Genomic DNA, 26,017 nt, shown 5'->3' with positions numbered 1-26,017 from the left:
AGCTCCTTTCTTGATTTGAAGCTCCTAAGAGCTTCAAATGTTGACACAAGCTAGGTGTTAACCATTCCTAAAGACACTGCAATAGTCACTTATAATAGCTGTAACATTATACTGTATATATATACGTTTATGTCATTATATTCATATTAATATAAATTAAAAGAATGTGCGTTCACACAATCTTTTTGGTTAAAAACTAAGTATTATCTTCTTGTGCAAATTAATGAGACCAGAGATACAGGTCATTCTCATGTTCAAGACAGAGAAAGTTAAAGCAAACAGTTTAGCACTAAAGGAATGTCATGGGGTGTTCTGTACAGATGATAAAGGTCTGTTTGAACAGGCATGTTATACCCTCTGTCTTACTTGGGACACCGGCCAATACCTCTCACACACAGAGATCACCTCTATAAATGTATTACCGTATCACCTGCTGACTCTTCACAAGGGTGCCCTTTTCTGCAGTGTTTGAATATTCTCCCTGCATCTGCGAGTTTCCTTCTGTGATGAGTGCTGTCTGGATTCAATTCCTGTCGCCTGTGGGCTTCAAGCTTGCACAGCGCCACTTCCCAGACAGCGGATAACTTTTCCACACCAAAAGCCCAGGTCCCCGGGCACGGCAGAGTTTCGCACGGTCTAGATTTCAGAGGGGCTGACGTGACTCCTGTCACTATAACAGGCATGAGCCCTGTTATATCTGTGACAGGGAAAAACTGATTTTCCACAGTGGTATTTGAGGTATGTTAAATTTCTACATGTGAGTGTAGGGAAATAATAAAATAATAAAACTACCTTTACATACTGTATGTCATACAGTGTTTATTTAATAGAAGTTTAGGAGGGGGCATTTTCTGGCACTGCTTCAATGCATGGGCACTGTTACATTTCCACAGTCTTGCCACAAGATGTGATGTGCTCTTAATTGGCTCTTTTCCATTCCTCCTAGGGAAGTATGAGTGGAAGAAGGGGACCGAGCCTTGAATAGACTTCTGTCTCATCCCCGATGAAATCCTAGCCTTGCATCCTGTGCCTTTTGAGTGACCCTCCAAGGATTTCTGTGGGAAAACGTCAAACGAAATCAAGTTTTCATACTCTCGTTCAGCTTCTCATAAAGCGTGGGGCTACATGATATACAGGGGGCTGCATAAAAAACAGTTGGTGGTCGGTGTTTGCATACAATAATGATAATAATAATTGAATTACATGAAATAACGATATACTGGTTAATGTATTGGTAAGGTACTGTAAAAAGATTAAATATTCAGTGGTATTTTCACATCCTTGTGATATGCAGATAAACCTGCACATTTTAAAAAGAAGCTTACACAAGGGCAAACATTTTCCCACAGTAGGATTGTAGCCCATCACTATTCTTTGGGCACAGGCATGGTTTTTGTTAGAAAAAACCATGCAAAAAAGCAAAAAAATAACAGTGGTGGAGATCAGTTACGTAAAGCTGATTTACATAAACTTGTATAATAATATTCCACTCAGAAGTTCCCTCATCTTTGGTTTTATCATGAAAAGCCGATACAACATGTACTGTAGGAGTGCCCAAAATCTCAGCTTATGCCAATTAGACATAGTCACCAGTATATAGCTGTTCTGAAGTAGAGTGCTACTTGTCAGTGTCAATGTCCTGAGTGCCCTTGGTGACACAGTTGACAAGGACATGCACACTGGAAAAGCTATTTTAATATTGTGGTGTTATTTTACCCATGCGTGAGTTTCTGCAAAACTGGGCAGGGCATAGGGAAATTCTGACCTGCTCCTAATTACTGACATTGGCATATTATAATAGCCAAGGGTAAGTTTCACATTTTGCTAAAGAGATAAGGAAAACCAAGCATCAAATGAGATTTTGCATGAAACTGCTATTATTGTAAAGGTATTTGCTCAAAGCTATCTTTTCTCCTGGTGGTAAAACTTAATAAATCCTGTGGTATGTGCTGTACACAAGCACTGAACAACCCTGAGCCCCGTCAAAATAATCTTGTTCAAAGTCAACAACAAACTATCTCCCAAAACTGACTGCAGTAAGGCCAAACAAAGCACATTTGTTTTCTGTTTTATGCTATGAAACATTTCTGTTGATAACATTTAAAAAATGTTTTCAAATATTTCATTTTGGAAAACAATCTCAAGTTTTCTTCCAATGTTTAATTATTTCCATAGCTATCTACCTAGATACTTCTACACAATGTATGGCCAAAGGCCATTGATATGTGAGACCCAGTCTGTCCCTGTAGGCGTTCCGATGAATTGCGTAATAAGATTGGGTAATGTGAACATTGGCAGATTGCCCTTGGCATTCCACTGGCTGTCTGGAACTTGTTATTAACAGCAGCTCTCCAGGAGTTTCCCGCATTTGCAATCATGACTCCATCTAGGAAAGTTGTGTGTCTGCTTCTTCTGCAGCTGTTTGCAGCACACACTGCATGGAGTGGCAAGATCCTTGTCTGGCCTGGAGAATACAGCCACTGGCTCAACATCAAGACAATCGTGAACGAGCTGGTGGATAGGGGCCACACCGTCACAGTCCTCATTCACACGGGCACGCAGTTTATCAACTACAACCAAACCGCCCGCTATCACTTTGAGGTATTCCAGGTTCCCTTCACGAAGGAGAGTGCGGCGGAGGTCTTGGACAAGATGCTGGAGTACTGGATGTATGACTTGCCAAACGATTCCTTCTTTCAGGGCTTTCTAAAAATCACTGGCATGATCGACGCAATGATGAACCAGCAAAAGGACATGTGTAGAACTTTTTTTGGGGACAAACACCTGTTGAAAAAACTGAAACAATTCCAGTATGATGTTCTCCTCTCCGATCCAATCTATTTGTGTAGTGAGCTCTTAGCAGAGGTTCTGGGGATACCGTTCATCTACACACTAAGGTTCTCCTTCGGTAATACGATCGAAAGGCAGTGTGGACAGATACCAGCGCCCCCCTCTTTTGTTCCAAGTGTTGGCACACAGTACACCGATAGCATGACCTTTGTGGAGAGACTCAAAAATGTTCTCTTTTATAAATTTCAAGACTTCATATTTTACACCTTTACAGCTTCAAAATGGGACAGGTTTTACTCCGAAATTACAGGTAAGTCTGGAAAAGATCTGATATTATTGCTGATAAATTTGGGTTCATGTCCTTGAACTCGGGGGGGGGGGGGTCTTCTTGTTTCTTTGTATGCTGTTGTTTCTTGAGTAAGGGAGGTGATTGTGTTGCAATAACACAACAGCATTCAAGGGAATAAAAGGGTCATGTGGTCAGTTGGATTGAAAAGTAATCATGCGCAACATGTTTGCTTTTTGTTATACCATCATTGATATCTGTTAATATGTATATCTGGTCTCACAACAGAGTATTCTTGTGCAGCAGTCCAGTTTAATTAGAAGACTGAAAGCAACCGTTGTGCTCATGAAGTCACATAAATATAGTGCAGGTACAGACCAGGTACAGTGCATCATACACCTGGAATCTTACAGGTTTAAAGACTCATAATTGTCCCAGTTAGAAATACTGTGAAATATTATAACAATGTCACAGTGGCTCCATACACATAAGTATCAAACTAGCAAGTTAATATTTAACCATAAAGCTATTGGATAGAGTCACTCACCATGGTCTCAACCATGGATATCTAACCCAGGTAGTGAAGAAACACTGTGGCTGTCTTGTTAAGTCACCACCATTCAGAGGGCTGTTTAACAACAGACACTTTAACTTCTTAGAGCTGATCTGGAACACAATCCTTGCAAAGTCACCGATGCTCCAGGACCTAGATTAGACACTCATGGTCTAAACCCTGCTGCAGCAACCTCATTCATCCCATCACGTCCAGTCTGCTGTGACACAGTTAAAACCTACAGGAACAGAGTGAACCCCCTATCTTCCCTCCACTGCTTTATACTGCAGATTGACAGTGTTTTCAGCAAACACCACCACACCATCACCACACTCAGTCATGCAAGCCCAGGCTTCACTGTGCCAACAGCTCCCCCAGATCTCTTGACTGCAATTGAAGACATGCAGTACAGGACTCTTGTCCTTACATGCATTTTACTTGGGAGCTGCACACAATTATGATCTGAGATTACGATATGTATGTAGCTTGCTAATTGCAATTGTGTTGTGCTGCCTGCTGCAGTAGGTTTACACAGTAGAACTGTAATTACATGATACTGCATTAAGGGAAGTAATTGCACAGAAATACTGGGAATCCTCATAATACTATCCATACAATGCAAAATGAGTTTAAAAAAGCAAAGCGTTCTGTCTATTTTTTATACATAAAATCACTTTTTTCAGCCCCGTGTACGAAAACATCACAAACGAGGTGTTATAGTATTTGAAAAATAAGGGGTAAACCCTTAGTTGATGGAATATTTAACAGGTTGTGCTTTCATTATTTTACTAAAACATATTATTCTGTTATCTATTTAAAATGGACCGTTAAAGTATGCATACTGCTGTGCCTGACAGCCCTCTGTCTCGCTTTCTTCCAAAAACATGCAAAGTAAATGTCTCCCCCTTGTGCTTTCACTGCAGAAAGCATCCAGTAATGCAGTTTTAGTAGATAGCGTACATGTGATAAAAATGAAAAGGCTGGAGAAACAAATCATCCTGGGATCCTTATCAGAGAAGTCAATTAATAGTGTGTTCTTAACATAGGTGTAGGCAAAGTCCTGTCTGAATAGGTGAATTATTACCCTCCATCATCCCTGGAACTCCGGCCAGTATCACTCTGTGGGAGGCAAGTGATTCCATACAGGAATTTCTATTTTGTCAGGAATCACTGCCCTCTCAGCCTCTAACACACAGGGGTCACCTGGACAATACTATTTACCCGATGAACACAAGACCTTCATGTCTTCTAACTGGCTGATATTGCTTACGTTCTTGCATTGTGTCACTGTAAATTGAAGTGTCTCACTGAGATTTCCAGGAGTTTGAAGAACGAGTGTATGATTACAGCTTCTAATCTTTTTAACCTTTCAACATACAGTATAATCTATAGATAAAGTGCATGTCTTATTTACATTTGTAGTGACTGCATGCAGTGAATATGCAAAGCGGAGGTGGAGTTATTTCTAAAGAATGTACACAGTTTAATTATTTGGAAAATATTCAATGTTCAGTGGCACCTTCACATCCCTGTGTTGTTCACATCAAGCTCCATTTTTTTTAAAAGAAAAAAACACATGGCAGGCTTAGCAGTTACCGTATATCACATCTCCGGGCAAACTACTGCCCGCCAGCCAGTTTTAACCGGCCCTTTAGGTAAAAAATAAATTAGTCAATATTCGCCATATTCCAAACTGTGCATCGCGTCACCTAGGGGAGGCGCCATTGTCGGTCAGGGGCGTCTCAGGCATCGCCAGTCAAAAGTTTTATTACGAGCAAAACCTGCTGTTCGAGCAATGTCCGAGTCGTGCGCTACCTAGCTAGATTGTGTCATATGACACTAGGCAAGAGAGTCGGCAGTCTGTGAGCAGCGTACCAGTTAACCACGGCTTCGGTGTTTCCTATTTCTAAGAGTGGTCATTTTGTTTTTTGTTATACGATCTCAGTTGAGAGGTTTTTAAATATGAGTTAAAAACGTGAAAGACATGGAGCCTAGTTCTAAAGAGAAACGGAAACGCAAATACACAAAGTATGACGACAAGTTTCTTGAATTTCGGTTTTACATGCACAGTTGTGGACACTGAAGAACGTCCTCGGTGTGTTGTCTGCCTTAAACTTTAAGTTAAATTTTGTAATTTGTCATATTTATCAGTAAAGTGTTTGAATAATAATAATTGCTTACATTTACAGTATATAGCGCTTTTCTGGACACTCCACTCAAAGCGCTTTACAGGTAATGGGGATCCCCTCCACCACCACCAATGTGCAGCCCCACCTGGATGATGTACTGTAACAGCAGCCACAGTGCGCCAGAACGCTCACCACACATCAGCTATCAGTGGGGAGGAGAGCAGAGTAATGAAGCCAGTTCATATTTGGATGCTACAATATACTAATTAAGAGAACAATTGATTCAGGTCATTAAGACTCCAAGATGGCATGAAAATCAGAAGACAAAACAGACCAGAAATACACATCAGTTTCCTTAAAGTCTGATTGATTTTGATATCCCGTGGCAATACCTAAGCGTGCTCTGTGTGAATTGTCTGCAAAGCCAATATATGGGGACTGTTCTATATCCTTATCTGATTCATGTCAGTCTAATGCTTTTTTAAATCACATAAGTCTGATAGCAAAAACTCTCTATCTTTGGCATATGTGTAATGTGTAATAAGGGATATGTGTCTTATTGTCACATCATTGCAATTGAGAAATGGAAACGTGTTAAGGCAGGTTCCTACTAGTTAATTGCATAGTCATGGGTCCATCTCTACAGGCTTCTTCCTATTTAACCACCCAGGTGACAGAAGAGAAGAGATCCTAGGTACTACCCAGCTGAGGTTAGGCTGTCCTGAGTCCTTGCCTGGAATACTGTCACAGAACAAAACATGAAGCATTTTTCTCAAACTGGCCCTGATCTGCTGGACAATCTGCTAAAGCACCATCCAAACTCTGTTAATACTTGGCCCTTGTATTTAATGTGCTGTTTTAAGCGCTTGGTGTTTTGTTGTTGGTAGAAGGATTTGAAAGACAAATCAAAATGCTTTGAGCTAATCGCTGAACAGCAGGGTATCTTTTGAATCTACCTTCTGAAAGAGCTGCACTCCAATCTCTGTGACGTCATGTTTCTGCCTACAGTGATTCAAACAGAGAGACTTCGCTCTGCTTAGGGAGTGGTACTGTGCTGTTTCTGCAGCCTTTCCCCCTGTGATTGTAATCTGGTGTCCAATTTCACAAACCTGAAAGTCTGCCTGGGAGATGTGAGGAGTGGCTTGGCTCCTCTTTGAAAGCAGTTCACAGCCAGGAATTAAAGCTCTCCTCAACATGAGTCCTGCCGGGCTGTTCCTCCTCGTTTTCCTTCTCCTGTTCTGTGGGAGACAGCCAGTGCTGACCGGAAATGTTCTGATCTGGCCTGGAGAACACAGCCACTGGACGAACATGAAATGCATTTTAAACGAGCTTATGGACAGGAACCACAACGTAACAGTTTTACTGAGTTCTGCATCACCTTCCATCAACCATACAGAAAACTACCATTTTGAAGTTTTTGAAGTACCATTTTCGAAGACGGAGTTAGCAGGGATTTTAGAGGAGTTTTTTTACTTTTCGATGTACGAATCTACCTCAGCTTCCTTCGTACGGGTATTTCTGAAGACCAGGGAACTATTGGGGAAAATGTTGATTCTACAGAGGCAACAGTGCAACGCCATACTAAGGAACAAACTCCTGCTTGACAAGCTGAGGAAGTCTCAGTATGAAGTTGTTATCTCGGATCCAATGAATGCTTGTGGCGAACTTGTAGCGGACAGTCTCAATCTGCCTTTCATCTTCTCACTGAGGCTGTCATTTGCTTATACATTGGAGAGGCTTTGCGGACAGATGCCTGCACCACGCTCCTTTGTTCCAGCAGTGCCCCTTCAGTACACTGACAAGATGAGCTTCACGCAGAGAATCAAGAATCTCCTGTTTTACCTTGCTCACGATGTTATATTTTATGTGTGGACGTTTAGTAACTGGAATCAATACTACAGTGAAATTACAGGTAAGGTTCTCCTTAAAGTTGAGGTCAATGCATTACTGGCCCTTAATCTGTCGTAGCTGAAATTTCCGGCGCTGTGAAATTGTCTCTGGTGACAAAGCACATACAGTATATTTATGAATTCAATATTTTATTAGGCATAACCTTATTGTTTAATAAAATATTTATTTGATAATGTGGCTACTTCCTTTAAATCTTCAGCTATCTTGTTTTTAAGGTGATCCTGATAGATGTGTAATTTATAGTACAGAATGTAGCCTTTTAGATCAACTGTGTGTATAGATGGAACACCCATCCAGGCTGTACCCTGCCTGAAGAACAAGTTATGTTATTGACAATAGACATCTAACAATGTGTCAATTAGATTTGATTGGTAATCGTGATGGACTACTAGAGTGTATGCGTGTCTGTGTCTGTTTGTAAAGGAACAGGTAATAGGTTTATTCCATGCTGAAAAAAAAGAAAAAGAAAACACAATGTTTCGGCCGTGTAGCCTTCTTCAGGTGTGAGGTGTGTCTTCAGCTCCTTTGCAGCCTACGCATGCTGACACAGCTACCCAACAGTGTCTGTTTGTGTCTGTCTACCGCCCGATAGACTGGCGTTCTGTCAGGTTATATCCTGCCCTGCTCCTGTTGCTTGCTGGGATAGGCTCCTGCTTCCCGGTAGCCCTGAATTTGACGAGGCAGTTAGGACAATGATGGATGTGAGGGCTTAGCTACTACAGCGCCTAATATCAGTTCAGTTCAGTTTATTTGTCATATGCACAAGTGCAGTAAGCAAAGTCCTGTCTGAATAGGTGAATTATTACCCTCCATCATCCCTGGAATTCCGGCCAGTATCACTCTGTGGGAGGCAAGTGATTCCATACAGGAATCTCTATTTTGTCAGGAGACACTGCCCTCTCAGCCTCTAACACACAGGGGTCACCTGGACAATACTATTTACCCGATAAACACAAGACCTTCATGTCTTCTAACTGGCTGATATTGCTGACGTTCTTGCATTGTGTCACTGTAAATTGAAGTGTCTCACTGAGATTTCCAGGAGTTTGAAGAACGAGTGTATGATTACAGTTTCTAATCTTTTTAACCTTTCAACATACAGTATAATCTATAGATAAAGTGCATGCCTTATTAACATTTGTAGTGACTGCATGCAGTGAATATGCAAAGCGGAGGTGGAGTTATTTCTAAAGAATGTACACAGTTTAATTATTTGGAAAATATTCAATGTTCAGTGGCACCTCCACAGGACCTCGATTTTACATCTCATCCAAAGGACAGCACCTGTCCCCATCACTATACTGGGGCATTAGGACCCACATGGACTGCAGGGTGAGCACCCCCTGCTGGCCCCACTAACACCTCTCCCAGCAGCAACCTTAGTTTTTCCCAGGAGGTCTCCCATCCAGGTACTAACCAGGCTCACACCTGCTTAGCTTCAGTGGGTTGCCAGTTGTGAGTTACAGGGTGATATGGCTGCTAGCATGAAGCTCTATTTCCATGAAGCTCCAAACATCAAGCTCCATTTTTTTTAAAAAAGAAACAAAACACAAGGCAGGCTTAGCAGTTACCGTATATCACATCTGCCGTCAAACTACTGCCCGCCAGCCAGTTTTAACCGGCCCTTGAGGTAAAAAATTAATTAGTCAATATTCGCCAGATTCCACTTTTGTTTGGTGCCGTTTTTCTTACATTTAATTATTCTTGTCGTTAGATGGCGCACGAACGTTTTACCACAGTGATTCCGAACTGTGCATCGCGCCATCTAGGGTAGGCGCCATTGTCGGTCAGGGGCGTCTCAAGCATCGCCAGTCAAAAGTTTTATTACGAGCAAAAGCCGCTGTTCGAGCAATGTACGAGTCGTGCGCTACCTAGCTATATTGTGTCATAAGACACTAGGCAAGAGAGTCGGCAGTCTGTGAGCAGCGTACCAGTTAACCACGGCTTCGGTGTTTCCTATTTCTATGAGTGGTCATTTTGTGAGTTTTTTGTTATACGATCGCAATTGAGAGGTTTTTAAATATGAGTTAAAAACGTGAAAGACATGGAGCCTAGTTCTAAAGAGAAATGGAAACGCAAATACAGAAAGTATGACGACAAGTTTCTTGAATTTCGGTTTTACATGCACAGTTTTGGACACTGAAGAACGTCCTCGGTGTGTTGTCTGCCTTAAACTTTAAGTTAAAGTTAACTTTAAGTTAAAGTGTTGGCTGCTGAGAGCATGCTCCCCAATAAATTGAGACGTCATTTGGAAACTGTTCTCAATAGTTTGATAAGTAAGCCTCGTGAGTGTTTTTCGCGCACGTTTTATGAATGAACAGAAAGCTGCTTTTTCTAACCACACTACAGTCCCCAGCAAAGTTATTTTTTTATCATACAAATTAGCGTATCGAGTAGCACCATGCAAAAAAAATCTCATACTATTGGAGTACCAAAGGAATAAGCAACAGGGCTCTGTGAATTCTGCTTCCCTTTGCAATATCCTGCCTTTGTGAATCAAAGTTCAGATCAAGAGTCTGTTAAGAAGGAGATGCACGTTGCCATTTCAAAAATAATTGAAATTTTAAGGATAGGGATATAAGCTTTATTTTGTGGCATTCAGGATGCAGAGAGAGAGAGATTTAACTGCAGGTTACTTTATATTTAGTTTGAAGGCAGCTCATCTCTTGTGTGGCCTCTGTACGCATATTAAGAGTTTAGATCTTAGTAGCAGTCTGGGGTTTTCTAGGTGACCAGAATGTTAGGCCTTTGAAAATACTGTATATAAAGTAACATGTTTTGTTGTGTGTTGTGTCATTGTTTTAAAATTTCTGTCCAGCCCCATTTGTTACAATTTAATGTAATCTAGTGTGTTGTATCATTTTGTATCTTGTGTTGTGTAGTTTATTGTAATAAATATTTGTTTTAGCCAAGTGTGTCCTCTCCACAAAAAATTCACATGCCTCTAGTTAAACCAGCCGCTCAGGTGCATGATTAGAAATCACTTACAAGTCGAGGGTTATGAATAATTATTTCACTGACTGACAAAACTCGGTCAAACACTGATTTTCACCAGTTTCGTAATCTCCAAAATGTAACCGTTGCTATCCTCCACTCATTAACCAGGTGTCAAAGTAGTAAAATAAATATAACAAATATTATAATACCTACATTATAATTATTATAATAAAATAATTGGTCTTATAGTATTGAATAATCTTTTGCTTCTGTAGTGTATTAAGCTGCTGCTAATTTTGTAATTTGTCATATTTATCAGTAAAATGTTTGAATAATAATAATTGCTTACATTTACAGTATATAGCGCTTTTCTGGACTCTCCACTCAAAGCACTTTACAGGTAATGGGGATCCCCTCCACCACCACCAGTGTGCAGCCCCACCTGGATGATGTAACAGCAGCCATAGTGCACCAGAACGCTCACCACACATCAGCTATCAGTGGGGAGGAGAACAGAGTAATGAAGCCAGTTCATATTTGGATGCTACAATATACTCATTAAGAGAACAATTGATTCAGGTCATTAAGACTCCAAGATGGCATGAAAATCAGAAGACAAAACAGACCAGAAATACACATCAGTTTCCTTAAAGTCTGATTGATTTTGATATCCCGTGGCAATACCTAAGCGTGCTCTGTGTGAATTGTCTGCAAAGCCATGGCAGAGTATATGGGGACTGTTCTATACCCTTATCAGATTCATGTCAGTCTAATGCTTTTTTAAATCACATAAGTTTGATAGCAAAAACTCTCTATCTTTGGCTTATGTTTAATGTGTAATAAGGGATATGTGTCTTATTGTCACATCATTGCAATTGAGAAATGGAAACGTGTTAAGGCAGGTTCCTACTAGTTAATTGCATAGTCATGGGTCCATCTCTACAGGCTTCTTCCTATTTAACCACCCAGGTGACAGAAGAGAAGAGATCCTAGGTACTACCCAGCTGAGGTTAGGCTGTCCTGAGTCCTTGCCTGGAATACTGTCACAGAACAAAACATTAAGCATTTTTCTCAAACTGGCCCTCATCTGCTGGACAATCTGCTAAAACACCATCCAAACTCTGTTAATTCTTGGCCCTTGTATTTAATGTGCTGTTTTAAGCGCTTGGTGTTTATATCAGAATCTACCTTCTGAAAGAGCTGCACTCAAATCTCTGTGACATCATGTTTCTGCCTACAGTGATTCAAACAGAGAGACTTCGCTCTGCTTAGGGAGTGGTACTGTGCTGTTTCTGCAGCCTTTCCCCCTGTGAAAATAATCTGGTGTCCAATTTCACAAACCTGAAAGTCTGCCTGGGAGATGTGAGGAGTGGCTTGGCTCCTCTTTGAAAGCAGTTCACAGCCAGGAATTAAAGCTCTCCTCAACATGATTCCTGCTAGGTTGTTCCTCCTCGTTTTCCTTTTGTTCTGTGGGAGACAGCCAGTGCTGACCGGAAATGTTCTGATCTGGCCTGGAGAACACAGCCACTGGATGAACATGAAATACATTTTAAACGAGCTTATGGACAGGAACCACAGCGTAACAGTTTTACTGAGTTCTGCATCACCTTCCATCAACCATACAGAAAACTACCATTTTGAAGTTTTTGAAGTACTGTACCATTTTCGAAGACTGAGATATCAGGGGTTTTAGAGGATATTTTATACTTCACGATGTATGAATCTACCTCTGCTTCCTTCGTACAAATATTTCTGAAGACCAGGGAACTAGTGGGAAAAATGTTGACTCTACAGAGGCAACAGTGCAACGCTATACTTGAGAACAAATTCCTGCTCGACAAGCTGAGGAAGTCTCAGTATGAAGTTCTTATCTTGGATACAGTGAATGCTTGTGGCGAACTTGTAGCGGACAGTCTCAATCTGCCTTTCATCCTCTCACTGAGGCTGTCATTTGCTTATACATTGGAGAGACATTGCGGACAGATGCCCGCACCACCCTCCTATGTTCCAGCAGCGCCCATTCAGTACACTGACAAGATGAGCTTCACGCAGAGACTCAAGAATCTCCTGTTTTACCTTGCTCACGATGTTATATTTTATGTGTGGACGTTTAGTAACTGGAATCAATACTACAGTGAAATTACAGGTTAGGCTCTCCTTAAAGTTGAGGTCAATGCATTACTGGCCCTTAATCTGTCGTAGCTGAGTAGCTCCTGTCTCTTTCTGGCATGAAATTTCCGGCGCTGTGAAATTGTCTCTGGTGACAAAGCATATATAGTATATTTATGAATTCAATATTTTATTAGGCATAACCTTATTGTTTAATAAAATATATTTTTTAATATGGCTACTTCCTTTAAATCCTCAGCTATCTTGTTTTTAAGGTGATCCTGATAGATGTGTAATTTATAGTACAGAATGTAACCTTTTAGATCAACTGTGTGTATAGATGGAACACCCATCCAGGCTGTACCCTGCCTGAAGAACAAGTTATGTTATTGACAATAGACATCTAACAATGTGTCAATTAGATTTGATTGGTAATCATGATGGACTACTAGAGTGTATGCGTGTTAATGTCTACCATGCGATGGACTGGCGTTCTGTCAGGTTATATCCTGCCCTGCTCCTGTTGCTTGCTGGGATAGGCCCCTGCTCCCCGGTAGCCCTGAATTGGACGAGGCAGTTAGGACAATGATGGATGTGAGGGATTAGCTACTACAGCGCCTAATATCGGTTCAGTTCGGTTTATTTGTCATGTGCACAAGTGCAGTGAAATGCTTATTTGCATGTATGCGCCAATACAAAGACATTAAAACAATCACCAAAAACATCCACACAGAACAGCAGCAGCAGCTGTTAAATAACATACATCTTAAAAAAAAGGTCAGATAAGCGGTGTGAGGGAGGAAAAAAGTGTTTTGCTTTAAAGAATGATGTGAAGTAAAGAAAGCTAAATAACCAGAGAGCAGTACAGAGGTGCATTTTTTAGCATTGCTGCCTTTCAGCACTGGAGCCTCGGGTTCAATTCCTGGACTGCTTTCTGTCTGGAGTTTTTATGTTCTCCTCGTGTTTATGTCTGTTTCCTCCAGGCAATCCAGTTTCCTCCCACAGTCCAAACACATGCTGGTAGATTAATCGGTTTCTGGGAAAATTGGTCCTGGTATGAGTGTGTTCCTGTTTGTGCTGTGTGTGTGCGCCCAGTGATGGACTGGTGTCCTGTCCAGGGTGTATCCTGGCTTATGCCCCATTGCTTGCTGGGTTAGGCTTCACCTCCCCAGGAGACCCTGTATTGGAGAAGCTGATTAGAAAATTGATGGAGAAATAGCAAGATTTGTTTCTTATCATGCGAACTACAGTAAACTACATTAACAACAATCACAACTGCTGTGATAAAAAACACTGAGTGAATTATAGATGTTCTTGGTATATATTGAGAGGTATTAAGAAAGGAACAAAAGCTATCTGGAACACTTGTTACATTTTAATGCATCTCAGTTTGTATATTGTAGCTGTTGATTGAACAATTTTGCATCAGTTTAACTAATTACAATAGATACATATACAGTACATATAACAGCAATGCAAAATGAGCTAGACTGTTAAATTTGCTTACTCTATAATGCAATGAAGTAGCAGAGTCTGAACCATGTCCGGAACCTCGAGACCCAACCAGTGCTAAATCAAAGTGGTTTTGCTTCTGCTTTTTCAAGGCAAATAAATAGCACAATGCTTCTTATGACTGTACTCCCTGCATAAACAGGGGCTTAACAGTGGGATACAGATACCAGGAATACTGCTTTGCACATTTTAAAAAACGTTCAGCCTGCCTGTAGTGCATACTTAATACAGTTGGGGAGCTCTGCTACTCAAGTAGGTAGGATTTGTTCTCTCAAGAGTTCTCAAGAGTTCAATAAAGCCTGCCTCCACTTCTTGAAAACAAAGTTTTTTTTACAACAGGGCTCGACTCCTAACACTGGTTGCAAAGTAGCAATACGTCTCTGTTTTTCACATTGAAAACCTTTTGCTCTAACATTTCCTTGCTTTATTTGCTCCAGTTATGCATTCATGAAGGGTCGTGTTCTACAAAGTAAAGTGTATTTGCCTCAACTGCAGCAAAATAACAAAAATAGGGGGGAGAATTATCAGTTCAGCAATCAAAACCATGTCAACTTGCCGTGATCTCAGAAACTGACCAGGTCACTACACAGGTGAGAGACATCTGAGGTGATGCAATCAGCAGTCAGAAACTGCACTGGAACAACAGCATCTGGAGTTCCTACATGTGGTGATTAAGAGCCTGGTTGGAACAAAAACCAGCAGGTTTGAACAAATGTCCTCCGGAACCACTGATACTGTGTTCGAAAGTATCCAGTGTACATTCCCGTTTTGAGTGAAACGCACTGTAAAGGTAATGAACTTGTGGTAGTTAGTTTGTGGATGCAAGAGGCTGATGTTTGTGAAGTTTGTAATTGTGCCAACTCCATTTCACCAAACATGAGGCAAACACTAAGTCAAAGGGGTACCTACAGTATGGCAGTGTGCTTCATGAATGGGCTATTGGGGCAATATGGCCACCTGTACAACAGGGATAGACAAAGCACCAATTGTATAATGTAATTGAATGGAATGTGGGAACTTTTCACACGGGTTTTAATTCTATAAAAGGGCGTGCCAGCAAGAAAGAGAAGGAAGTAGAGGGCATGGGAAAGAAACAAGAGACGTGGGGAGGCGAAGACGCTATTTGAGTGAGCAGAGTTTAAGGTCTCTGGGTTAGAGCTGGTTATTTCTGCAAATCTCTTATTTGGAATTAAACTGGATTCTGAAGAGCATTCATATGTAATGATCCCTTGAGCAACATTTCTGCAGGCAGGGACCATTCATGTACCCCACAGCTGAGAGACTGTGAGAGGATAGGCAAACTAAGGTAACCATGGCATTACAGTTCTAATTCCACTGATTGTGTCTACACGTCTGGGGAAAAAAGATTTTCTATGCATAAATATTTTGGGGGCCTTTTAGAATGGCATGTACTGTATTACTTTATCTTTCAACCTGTAACCAGAAGCCCTATGTAATATCGATTACGATTATACTTGCATGCGCTCCACTAAAGAATTGTCTTGAACATACAGGTATGGATTAGCAAGAGTTACCAAATCAGTGTGCGCATTCCAAACTCCATTATAAGTTCAATTGTTAACATTTTGGCACAAAACAGCCTTAGTCAAAATATAGGTGATCTTGTTTAACCTTGATATGTCCAAGTAGAAATATTGCCAGAGTTTAATAAAGTATTAAATAAAGGTAGTCTTCTGTTTTCATGTACTACAGTATATAAAGTATATCTCTTTCCATCTTTCTGTGCACATATTTAAATTTCTTACAAAATACCAAAAAGCAGAGAAAGCTTAACTGAACTAATTAAACTCAATTTTTTTTAGAAAAGTGGCATATCTATGAAGAAGATAAGGATTGTTTGCTAGAAATGTAAAGTTCAAGTCTCGAAGTTAATCATTAATATTCTCTCTGTAGGTAACAGAGCTGTCTGAATCTGGCTCTGAGGTATTTGCCGCCATGAAGCCAAAGCAGTACGTAAAAGTTTGTTTTTTTCTGCAGCTCTTCAATGTGGGGATCTCCGAGTGTGGTAATGTTTTAATATGGCCCACAGAGGGTAGTCACTGGATTAATCTGAAGCCAGTGTTAGGAACTCTTTCAGACAGAGGACACAATATCACAGTGCTGGTGTACAGAGGTTCTCTGTTCATGGGCAACAACAGGTCCTCCTCATTCCACTATGAATTATTTGATGTGCCATTTTCCAACGAAACAGTGCACTATATGCTCGAAGACTTTCTAAACTTCTGGTTGTACGAAATGGAACATATGAGCTACTGGGCGATTTACAACAAAATCAGACACATCTTGAAAAAAGACAAGGAACTCTTTCTTCAGATTTGTGATGGGGTACTGAGGTCTACGCGTGTAATGGAGAAACTGAGGAAGATCGACTTTGACCTTATGTTCGCAGATCCAATTTATCCCTGCAGCGAACTTGTGGCCGAGAAGCTCGGCATTCCCTTCGTATACACACTGAGATTTTCTATAGCCAATTCCATGGAGAGACTCTGTGGACAAATACCGGCTCCCCCTTCCTATGTGCCTGCAGCCATGGCGAAATTTACCGATCAGATGGACTTCACAGACAGACTGAAAAATATGCTGTTCTATTGGTCTCAAGATATTTTGGCACTGAGTATGTCGTCAGAACTGGATTCATATTATAGTGAAATCTTAGGTAAGGCTTATACTATGTGTTATGTGTTTTGTAGGTACACAGTACCTATGTGTTTAGAAGTTAGGGACATCGCAAAGTAATGGTTAATGATGTACTGTAGACTCTCTTTTAAAGGCTGGTGGGTTCAAGTCACTCCTGCTACATGCATGAGTGAATTACATCACTTTCATTTCTCTGGAAGTGGCACAGTGGTTAGCATTTTTACTTTGTAGCATTGGGGCCCTGGGTTCAGTTGTGAACCTCTGGCATCCGCTGTGTGGAGTTTGTATGTTCTTTCTGTTTTCACGTGGGATGTTGTTTTACGATAAAAAGGGGGGGGGGGGTGCACTTGTGTATACTGTGTCTAAACACTGTGTATACATATGTGGCAGGAGGTCTTTGCTTGTACTTCCATTTGCTTCCCTGTTCTTTTCTGATTGCATTTCTGCTTTGATTGCTTGCATATGTATCCATATACCCCCTTTGTCTGCTTCATTACTATAAAGCCTGTATAATAACACAGTATAATTTCACATCAAGACATTGACATCTTGGTGTCAAGCCCTAAGAGGGGAAAGCTGAGGATTCTTAATATTTTTTAGTGTTAGCTTAAGAGGATAATCCCTTACCCTTATACTGTATAGTGCTTTTCTGGACACTCCACTCAAAGCGCTTTACAGGATATGGGGATTCCTCTCAACCACCAGTGTATAACCCCCACCTGGATGATGTACTAGTATACTCACCACGCATCAGCTATCAGTTGGGAGGAGAACAGAGTAATAAATTCAGTTCATAGACTGGGACTATTAGGAGGCCATGATTGTTAAAGGCCAATGGGAAATATGGCCAGGACACCAGGGTAACAACCTTACCCTTTTCAAAAAACACTATACTGTAGTGAGCGCCGTCTTTCAGATGAGATGTTAAACCGAGGTCCTGATTCTGAGTGGTCATTAAAGATCCCCGGGCATTTCTCAAAAAGACTAGGGAGTTATCCTGGTGTATGAGCCAAATTTCCCCACTCAGCCTTTACAGTGGCTTCCAAATTGTCCCCATGTATGATTGGCTTGCACTTGCCCTGTGATGGACTGGCGCCCTGTCCAGGGTGTACCCTGCCTTGCGCTCGTTGCTTGCTGGGTAGGCTCCGGCTTCCTGCGACACCGTTACAGTACAAAGCGGTTTGGCAATTGACATGACATGATAATCTGGTTTCAAACATTTTCCAGTGGTCACAGTGAAAGTATGCACTGTATTGTATAATGTCATATTGTTGTACTTTCCATGAAACAAGTTAAAGTATTTGTTATACAGTAATTGTTACACAGTACACAAATTCACCTCACTAAAAACATACAGTGTACACCATCCCCGAAATCACAAGAATATTCAACAGATAAGCCACAGTAAACATTTTGATGTGATTCTTAGGCTTTTTGAAAATCTGGTGAGCCCTTCAAATACAGTAGTTCACTGATTATTTGTCTCTACAGTGGGAAAGGGGTCAGTGGATAATCAATGTTCTCCTATATTTCAGTTTATTTTATTCATTAGTTTGGACCCAAGCCAAAGTATCCTTTTGAATAAAATGGACAGTTTCTTTATAGGATTTTTTTTAAGCAGTTCTCTTGTTTTCACAGGAATTTGTCACTCCAATCCCGAGAGCCAGAAAATATGGTGGCTCTGAAGTGCAAAGGACACTAGTAAAAGGAAGGGCGTACTGGAAAATGGAGTGTGCACTAAAAAATAGGAGCGCATAGTAGGATAAGACGAGAAAGTATGAAATTGAATTACCATTCTTTTTCTAGTGTGGGCTTCTGTTTCTAGTCTGTGCTCCTTTTCCTAGTGTGCTTAGCACTTCGATGCCACTGTGTGAAAATGTCCAAGTGACTCAAAAATGTGGCTTGAAACACTGATATAAGATACAGAACATACTGTATGCTGTGTACCTGCTGGAAACAAAACTCTGAACAACTTTAAATGTACAGTACTTGTATGTTTTAAGGCAGGCTGTCTGATTTTACTCTCGTTTCTGACAAAAGGGAGGCCCACGACATTCTGTGAAACCATGGGGAAAGCTGACATCTGGCTGATCCGTACTTATTGGGACTTTGAGTATCCAAGACCCTTTCTTCCCAACTTCCAGTTTGTAGGAGGACTCCATTGCAAACCAGCCAAGCCCCTGCCAGAGGTAATATCTTTATCATGTCACCTTCATTGTTTTGTTTTAAATGGTATGAAATGTAGGGGTTGTGAAAAAGGGCTATAAATATAGCAAAAAGGATTGTGGGGGTATGAAGAAGGTACACTACCATACTGTTCAAGTCCATAACATGGCTTCCTTCAAAATCAAATGTTTTCAAGTTGAATATGGTGACAAAACTGACCCATGGAATTATAGACCAATAGGTCTGAATTCTATTATTGCAAGATTATAGAAGTAAAACTCATCTTGTGATCATCTACATGGAAATATCCTTCTTAGGGAATAGTCAAGAATGTTTGGATTTAGAATTGCTCAATAAACAGAGACTACAGATAAGGGGGTAAATACTAAAATTGTGGTGACATAATTAGCGGAGTACAACAGGGATCTGTACTAGGACCACTGCTTTTCGTGATTCATATCAGTGATTAATTCTGGTAGAATAAGTAAAGTAGCCACGTTTTCAGGCGATTCCATATCAGAAGTATTAGTGATTGGTACAGAAGCAGCAGGTGAAAGTTAAAAATATTTATTTAAAATATAAGGCAGGGAAAACATCTAGCATCTTCTGATATACTGTATATATTATATAGAAATGTTAACTATTTATACTGTATATCAGTCTGATTTATTGTTTGCCGTTAATACAGAACATGGAAGAGTTTGTGCAGAGCTCAGGAGAGGATGGTATTGTGGTATTCTCTCTTGGATCGATGGTAAAAAATCTCACCAGAGAAAAGGCAAATATTATTGCTTCTGCTCTTGGACAAATACCACAGAAGGTTAGTCATTATTTAAACTCTCATGTTAGAAATAATAAGTCTCCAAAGTACAAATGGCTCTCATGCAATTGTTTGGAGCAAAACAACTTAGATTTTCATATTTAGTTTAAATCACTACTGTATATTTATTTTATTTATGTGTGTGAATTAATTTGTTAGGGAGAATGCATTTTGGGTAAACTTTCATTAAGTAACTTACCCACTTTCTGAATAGATAAAAATATATTAACTTTACTAATTACACTTTACAAGATCTAAAATTTCTGGGCATTCAGTTATCAGTGATAATAAAGCAAACATTTGTCTAATTTGTTCAGAACAATATTAAGGTCGAAAGGAATTCTCATTTAATGGCTTTGAACTCCACTCAATATTTATTTTGATCGACTTCTAATTTTGCATTTAAACTTTGGCTAAATTGTTATTATCACTTGATTAATCATGCAAAATGTACTCATTTGTGTTTTTTATTATGCATTGATGTGTGAAGTGAATTCCTGATGAGCATGTTTTTTACCAGTTTAAATAAAGCAAATGTTTGTTTTATAACTGATAAAGGCTAATTCAATACTAATTACAACAGAACTTAATACACTGACATGTGTTAGCAATACAGTCAATACCTTACTAATACCATTTGAGTAAGTATTGATCAATGTATTTGGCAATAAAATGGTGCATTCAGTATGTACTGTAAACTGAGAACAGTCTTAGACTCGTTCACCTAATTTATGTATAGTAACTGGACCAACCGATAGGTTGATCAAAGTTTTGTTGCTAATACAGCTTTTTGCAGTGATCCCATTAGAACCGTCTGTTGATAACTCAGTCCTTGAGTCTTTTATGAAAGTTGCTCAAAACCATATAAAGTAAAAAGTTCAAAAGCAAACGTTGGGGCTCTAGGCTCTATTGCAAGGAGTCTTTCAACGTGCTGTAATCAGCTCCTCAGCACTAGTCAGTCATACAAGGAATTTGGTCACATTTACTCTGTCAAAACATGGTGGGTTTTCCCATGAGTGTTTTTTGATTGATAGGTTCTATGGAGGTACAGTGGTGAGAAGCCAGATACCTTGAGTCCAAACACCAGAGTTTATGACTGGATTCCTCAGAATGACCTTCTAGGTAAGGTGCTGGAATTGCAATGTTTCATTTTCTCTTGTAATCTGTGGCAAAACAGCACAGATTTGATTTTTCTTGTGTTGTCTTTTGAATGCAGTGAACTGTTTGTCTGTTTGTTATGTACGCTGGCTATTTATTGCATGTTGAAGTTGTCTCTTCCAATGGCCTATGAGAAACAACCTCTCATGTTTGAATTTTTTTGTGTTCTAAAGGGCTTTGAGATGAAAAATCACAAAAATACAAGGATCATCATTATTTTGTGTTTGAATTTCTCTTTAAAGGTTTTGATGAGATACATTTAACTATGGCAATTCTTTGCTTCTCGGAGTTGGGGCCCTGGATTCAATTCCAGGTGCTCTCTTTGGGGTTTGTATGTTCTCCCCATGTTGGCATGGGTTTCCTCTGGGTGATCCAGTTTCCTCTCACAGCCTGAAGACATTCTGTCAGGTTAATTGGCTTTTGGAAAAACTAGCCCTGGAGCGAGTGTATGTGTCTGTGTCTGTGTGCCGTGCAATAGACTGGTGTCCCCACCAGGGTGTATCCTGCCTTGCACCCATTGCTTGCTGTGATAGGCTCCTGCTCTCCAGTGACCCTGTATTGGATAAAGCTTGTCCTAACACTACTCTGATAGGGACTGTGCCTATTCTTGCAGAATGTTTCCAGCTTGTGCTTCCTGCGGGGCTACTGAATTTTAAAAAGCTGTTGCTTGTGCTATACTCACAGGACACCCAAAGACCAAGGTTTTCATCACCCATGGGGGGACCAACGGAATATACGAAGCCATATACCATGGAGTTCCTATGGTGGGCATCCCTCTGTTTGGTGACCAGCCCGACAACATGATGCACATGAAAACCAAGGGAGCAGCTGTTGTCGTCGATTTCAACAACATGGAATCCAAAGACCTTGTGGATGCCCTCAGCACAGTGCTAAATGACACGTCGTAAGTCACATTTTAGTTTCACTGTCACCTTTGTAAGACGAACCAGAGCTGAAATGTTACTCACTCAGCAAGACTAATAAACCATTCCGAAAACACAATTAATGTGCGTCAGCTTACCTAAATTAAACACCCGAATCAAGTTGTCATTTAAATTGTTCGTAGACAACCCTGCCTCTTAAAAGGCAACTGGAAAGACTTATTAAAAAGGGTTAATTAAAGCCAGGGATGCTGCAAAATGAGAGATTGTTTTCCTGTTTTAGTTTTTTAAGCCTCTCTAAGGCTATAAAAATATACTGCATAATACTGTAAGTGTTTAACTAGCCAGAACCCGAGTCTAACCCTGTGCTTTTCCGAGCCAGGTTTCTGTAACTGCTTCCTCAACAAAAACCTCCTCTGTATTGTGTCAATGTCGGGAAACGTTAATCATCACATTGTTCTTATCCTTCATCACCAGGTACAGAGAAAACGCCATGAGGCTTTCGAGAATCCACCACGATCAGCCGATGACGCCGCTGGAGAGGGCCGTGTTCTGGATCGAGTTCGTCATGCGCCACAAAGGGGCCAAGCACCTGAGAGTGCAGGCTCACAATCTGGCCTGGTACCAGTACCACAGCCTGGATGTCATCGCCGTGCTGCTGGCTGCTACGGCAGCAGTGGTGTTCGTCCTCATCAAAAGCTGCGGCTTCTGTTTCCGGCGATGCTGCAGGAGGGCAAAAGCAAAACCCAAGAAGGAATAAGTCCTGGTCACTGAGTGCTTCATTTCACTTTCGGATCCAATCCGGGATTTTTTTTCCAGTAATCGGTGAAACCGCGATTTCAAATAATCTTTATATAAGGGGTCAATCAGTGCTAAGATGCCAAAAGTTTGGAGTTCGTAATGAGGTTCAATACGTTCGAGTGGGGACTGCATCTGTGTGCAAAAGAACAAGTATGGGTTAATTTTACACTGAAAAATACAAACACAATGTTTCAGCTGCAAAGTTTTCTTCAGATGTGAGGTGGTCGTCCTTCCACCCGAAGCGGCTCAACAGTCTAGACGCTATGTTTCTCCTTTCTACCAACCAGGTTCAATGTGTACATGTTTACGACACTTTGTGCTTTGATCTTTTGGTGTGGCACCTCTGGTATTCTCTGGAGAGATTTCAGAGATGATTTTTTTTTATTTCAAGTCGGTCTTAAACTCTGCATGGAGTCCCAGCCTCTTCTACAGTACCTATGGCTATGAGACTGACCCTCGCCAAGCTGGGATCAGAGATCACCAATTCAGTGGCGAAACCAGTCTTGTGCAGGCAGAGTGGGGAAGAGACTGTTTCAGGCTCACCAAAACAGATTAGTGCCCTCAGCTTTACAGTGGGCGTGCTATTCTCAGGGGGAGGTACTGTAGCTGAGGCCTGAGAAAGAAGAGAAAGAAAACAAGTGAATCAGCTAAGATTTCCTAGCTAAGGTGCAGGCCTGGATGGGAAAGGGTAGTATCATATGGATCAGTCCAGTCCAAGGGGTGTGGAATACTACAAAACCTAAATACTCAATAAACCTGCCTAATTCTTGAGTGTTGTTATTCCCCCTGATAGCACTTGAAAGAAAAATCATCTGTAAATTATAATATATCACATACTGTAGGCAAGAAAAAGGCTAGGGAAACAAGCATAGAAAAACTGACTTACAAACTACTATATTTTAAAACTGGGAACTATTAACAATGTGCCAGTTGAGGTCAGGTAGAATCCAACCAGTCTCCGTGTTTACATCCATTATTATGGGTAACCCAATGCATAAGTTGCAATAGATAAATGTAATGAACTGTAGTGTAGATGTTCCTCATAAATGTGATGTTTAAATATGCACAATTATGGTGCAAGTCATTTTGACTAAATGAACAGAAAGCTGCAGCACATTGCTTCAGCTTTTCAAATTTATTACACTACATAGTATGCCTTTAGAATTCCAAACATGATTAAGTGTGTAATTGTCATTATTCCAAATAGATGTTCTGAATGATATGTGTATGTGCAGCATACAGTATCTTTATTTCTGGTGTTAACATGTAGACAGCTATTCTGAATACTACTCTCATTGATATTGCCCTGTAGGACGTTGGTTAATTTTGAATGTCACTAAAAAATAGTGTTAATTTATGTTTCTGATGTGAGTTAAATTAACTTTTTTCTCCTGTTTATTTCCACCTGTTTATTATGCAATTTTTTTGTATTTTGTGGATAAACTGCACAATCTTTTACACTTTTGTTTATATCCACATTCTCGTGCTGTCTACATGTGGAAAGGAATGCTGAGAGCTGATATGTTAAATATGGTATTCATTTGGTTGATTGGTATGATTTAAAATAATAACCATATTAAATAAATTTGTATATATTGATTTATGTAGTTTCAGAAATATTATTGAATTATTATTGTTGTTTTTTATATACATACAACAAATAACTTTTGTAATTTGTCTGTATTGATAAACTATATCTTGAGATTAAACCTGAATTTTGAAAGCAATGCTTATATTAATAGATGAAGAGGTTGTTTTCAATAATTAAGAATCAAACATCAAAGTCAGGGTAAACTTGAATAACTGAATTCACAAAGAGCAGCGATAGGCTTTAAAATTAAAGTAATTATCTAACTACTCTCTAGATCCTATTACTACTGAAATGTTATGGGGTGATAGCATGTTTAACCAACACAAATGCAACTGGAGAGGATTAGGACTGAAAAGGCAAAAAACACTGTGAACAGGCTTCAGCACAGAAGAAATGTGGTCAAGATGGAGTAGGAAATTTGTGTTGAGATGCATGTGCAATAAAAGTAAAGTAAAAAAGCATTTCTGTGCTGAATTGTCTTTGCATTGAGTAGCAATAAATGCTCAATAATATTTATCACATTTCTCATTTATTAGTTGTATTTTAGTACTTCAGATGTCTCTATTATTTTGGCCACAGTTGCATACACTTGTCTTTTAAAGTAAGTCTACCCATCCAACATCAGAAAGTCCATTCTTGGTAAGGGCTGTGACAACCTAGAGCCCGTCCCATTTGCACAGGGGTAGAAGATGGGACAGGATAGCAGTCCATGACAGGACACACGCATTAAAAAACACGGAGACAGTTTAGACACCCTTTTAACCTTGCCAACATGCCAGGGAAAACCGGAGCACCTGAAAAACATGGACACAGGGGGAACATGCAAACTCCACACCAAGGACTGCACATCTAGAACCAAACCCAAGACCCAAGGGCCTATGAGACAGCGGTGCTAAATGTCAGTGCCATCAGTACTACTGTACATATTTCCTCCAAATGCCTTCACACTGATGATGTGTTCATTTTCTTACGGAAACATTTATGATGGGGGCAACAAATTAAAAGGAAATCAAAATAGCAGTCTGAAAAACGGAATCATTTCGTTTCATGAAAAATGTATTTCTAAATGAATTTAATGTAGTTTTTGAGAAGTTCTATTGAGTGATTGCTGGAAAAGACTGAGACTGGTGAAAAGACTGAGAAGAGTTTTCTTGCAAGCAAAACTCAGAGTATTTGCACTTCACATAAGCTTGAGATTACATTGACCATTCATACTGATTTTGCATCTGACTAAAATTTGAATATAATAGGGGCAAGGTGTATGCGTACTGAATTATAATTTTAAAATGTTTGGAGAACGAGAAATGAGGTAACAGTTCAATTTTTCATACTGCAAAACTGTTTCACTCGATTCTGAGAATGTTTGTTTCTCAGTAGACCTCAGTTCTGTTGCTGAGATAATTATATTAGCTCTGCCCTGAAGTCAAATGGTAGAACCTACCCATTCTCAATTCCTGCCAAATTCCTTCTCAGAATTGCTTCCTTTGTGAAAATTAAAGTGTTTTTCTCTTTTCTTCCCTCAGACATATTTTATCTGGCATTGTAAGCGGCTTCTTCTAAATCTTCTAAACTTCTCAAGTTTGTAAAGCTTTGTGTTCTCTCACTCATTGTATCAACTCTATTTCTATTTATTAACGTGTTTAGTGTACGTAATCTTTCAGTTTAACTTTTTTTTTGGACTATGGTGTTTACCATAAACCTGCTGGCAAATGTCT

General features: G+C 40.1%; 1 protein-coding gene across 6 annotated transcripts; it reads left to right on the top strand.

The window, feature by feature from the left end:
- The first annotated feature begins 2,333 nt into the window (after positions 1-2,333).
- Positions 2,334-24,763, top strand: LOC148673621 (UDP-glucuronosyltransferase 2A2-like). 6 transcript variants are annotated; one of them, XM_088630289.1, is made up of 8 exons: positions 2,334-2,631; positions 2,812-2,845; positions 12,291-12,752; positions 18,926-19,074; positions 19,740-19,871; positions 20,906-20,993; positions 21,714-21,933; positions 22,388-24,763. In XM_088630289.1, the coding sequence occupies exons 1-8, from the start codon at positions 2,377-2,379 to the stop codon at positions 22,668-22,670; spliced, it is 1,623 nt and encodes a 540-aa protein (XP_088486415.1). In that variant the 5' UTR covers positions 2,334-2,376; the 3' UTR covers positions 22,671-24,763. The 6 variants fall into 6 exon arrangements, with proteins under 6 accessions (XP_088486415.1, XP_088486416.1, XP_088486411.1 ...); XM_088630290.1 differs by lacking the exons at positions 2,812-2,845; positions 12,291-12,752 and adding an exon at positions 7,088-7,670 and having other exon boundaries at positions 2,334-2,514; XM_088630291.1 differs by lacking the exons at positions 2,334-2,631; positions 2,812-2,845 and adding an exon at positions 6,282-7,467 and having other exon boundaries at positions 12,550-12,752.
- The last annotated feature ends 1,254 nt before the right edge of the window (positions 24,764-26,017 follow it).

This window comes from Lepisosteus platostomus, chromosome 4 (genome assembly GCF_059453375.1).
Source record: "Lepisosteus platostomus isolate fLepPlt1 chromosome 4, fLepPlt1.hap1, whole genome shotgun sequence".
In the NCBI taxonomy this organism is placed as follows: Eukaryota; Metazoa; Chordata; class Actinopteri; order Semionotiformes; family Lepisosteidae; genus Lepisosteus; species Lepisosteus platostomus.
Note: the sequence above shows the minus strand (reverse complement) of the source record. Positions and strands in the feature narration are given on the sequence as shown.

Bases quoted from the DNA above. Each gene is read 5' to 3' on its own strand.
- LOC148673621 (XM_088630289.1), top strand. From the start codon at position 2,377: ATGACTCCATCTAGGAAAGTTGTGTGTCTGCTTCTTCTGCAGCTGTTT. The intron at 2,632-2,811 runs GCGGCGGAGGTC...AAACAATTCCAG, and splicing joins TTCCCTTCACGAAGGAGAGT to TATGATGTTCTCCTCTCCGA. The intron at 19,075-19,739 runs GTAATATCTTTA...CCGTTAATACAG, and splicing joins CAGCCAAGCCCCTGCCAGAG to AACATGGAAGAGTTTGTGCA.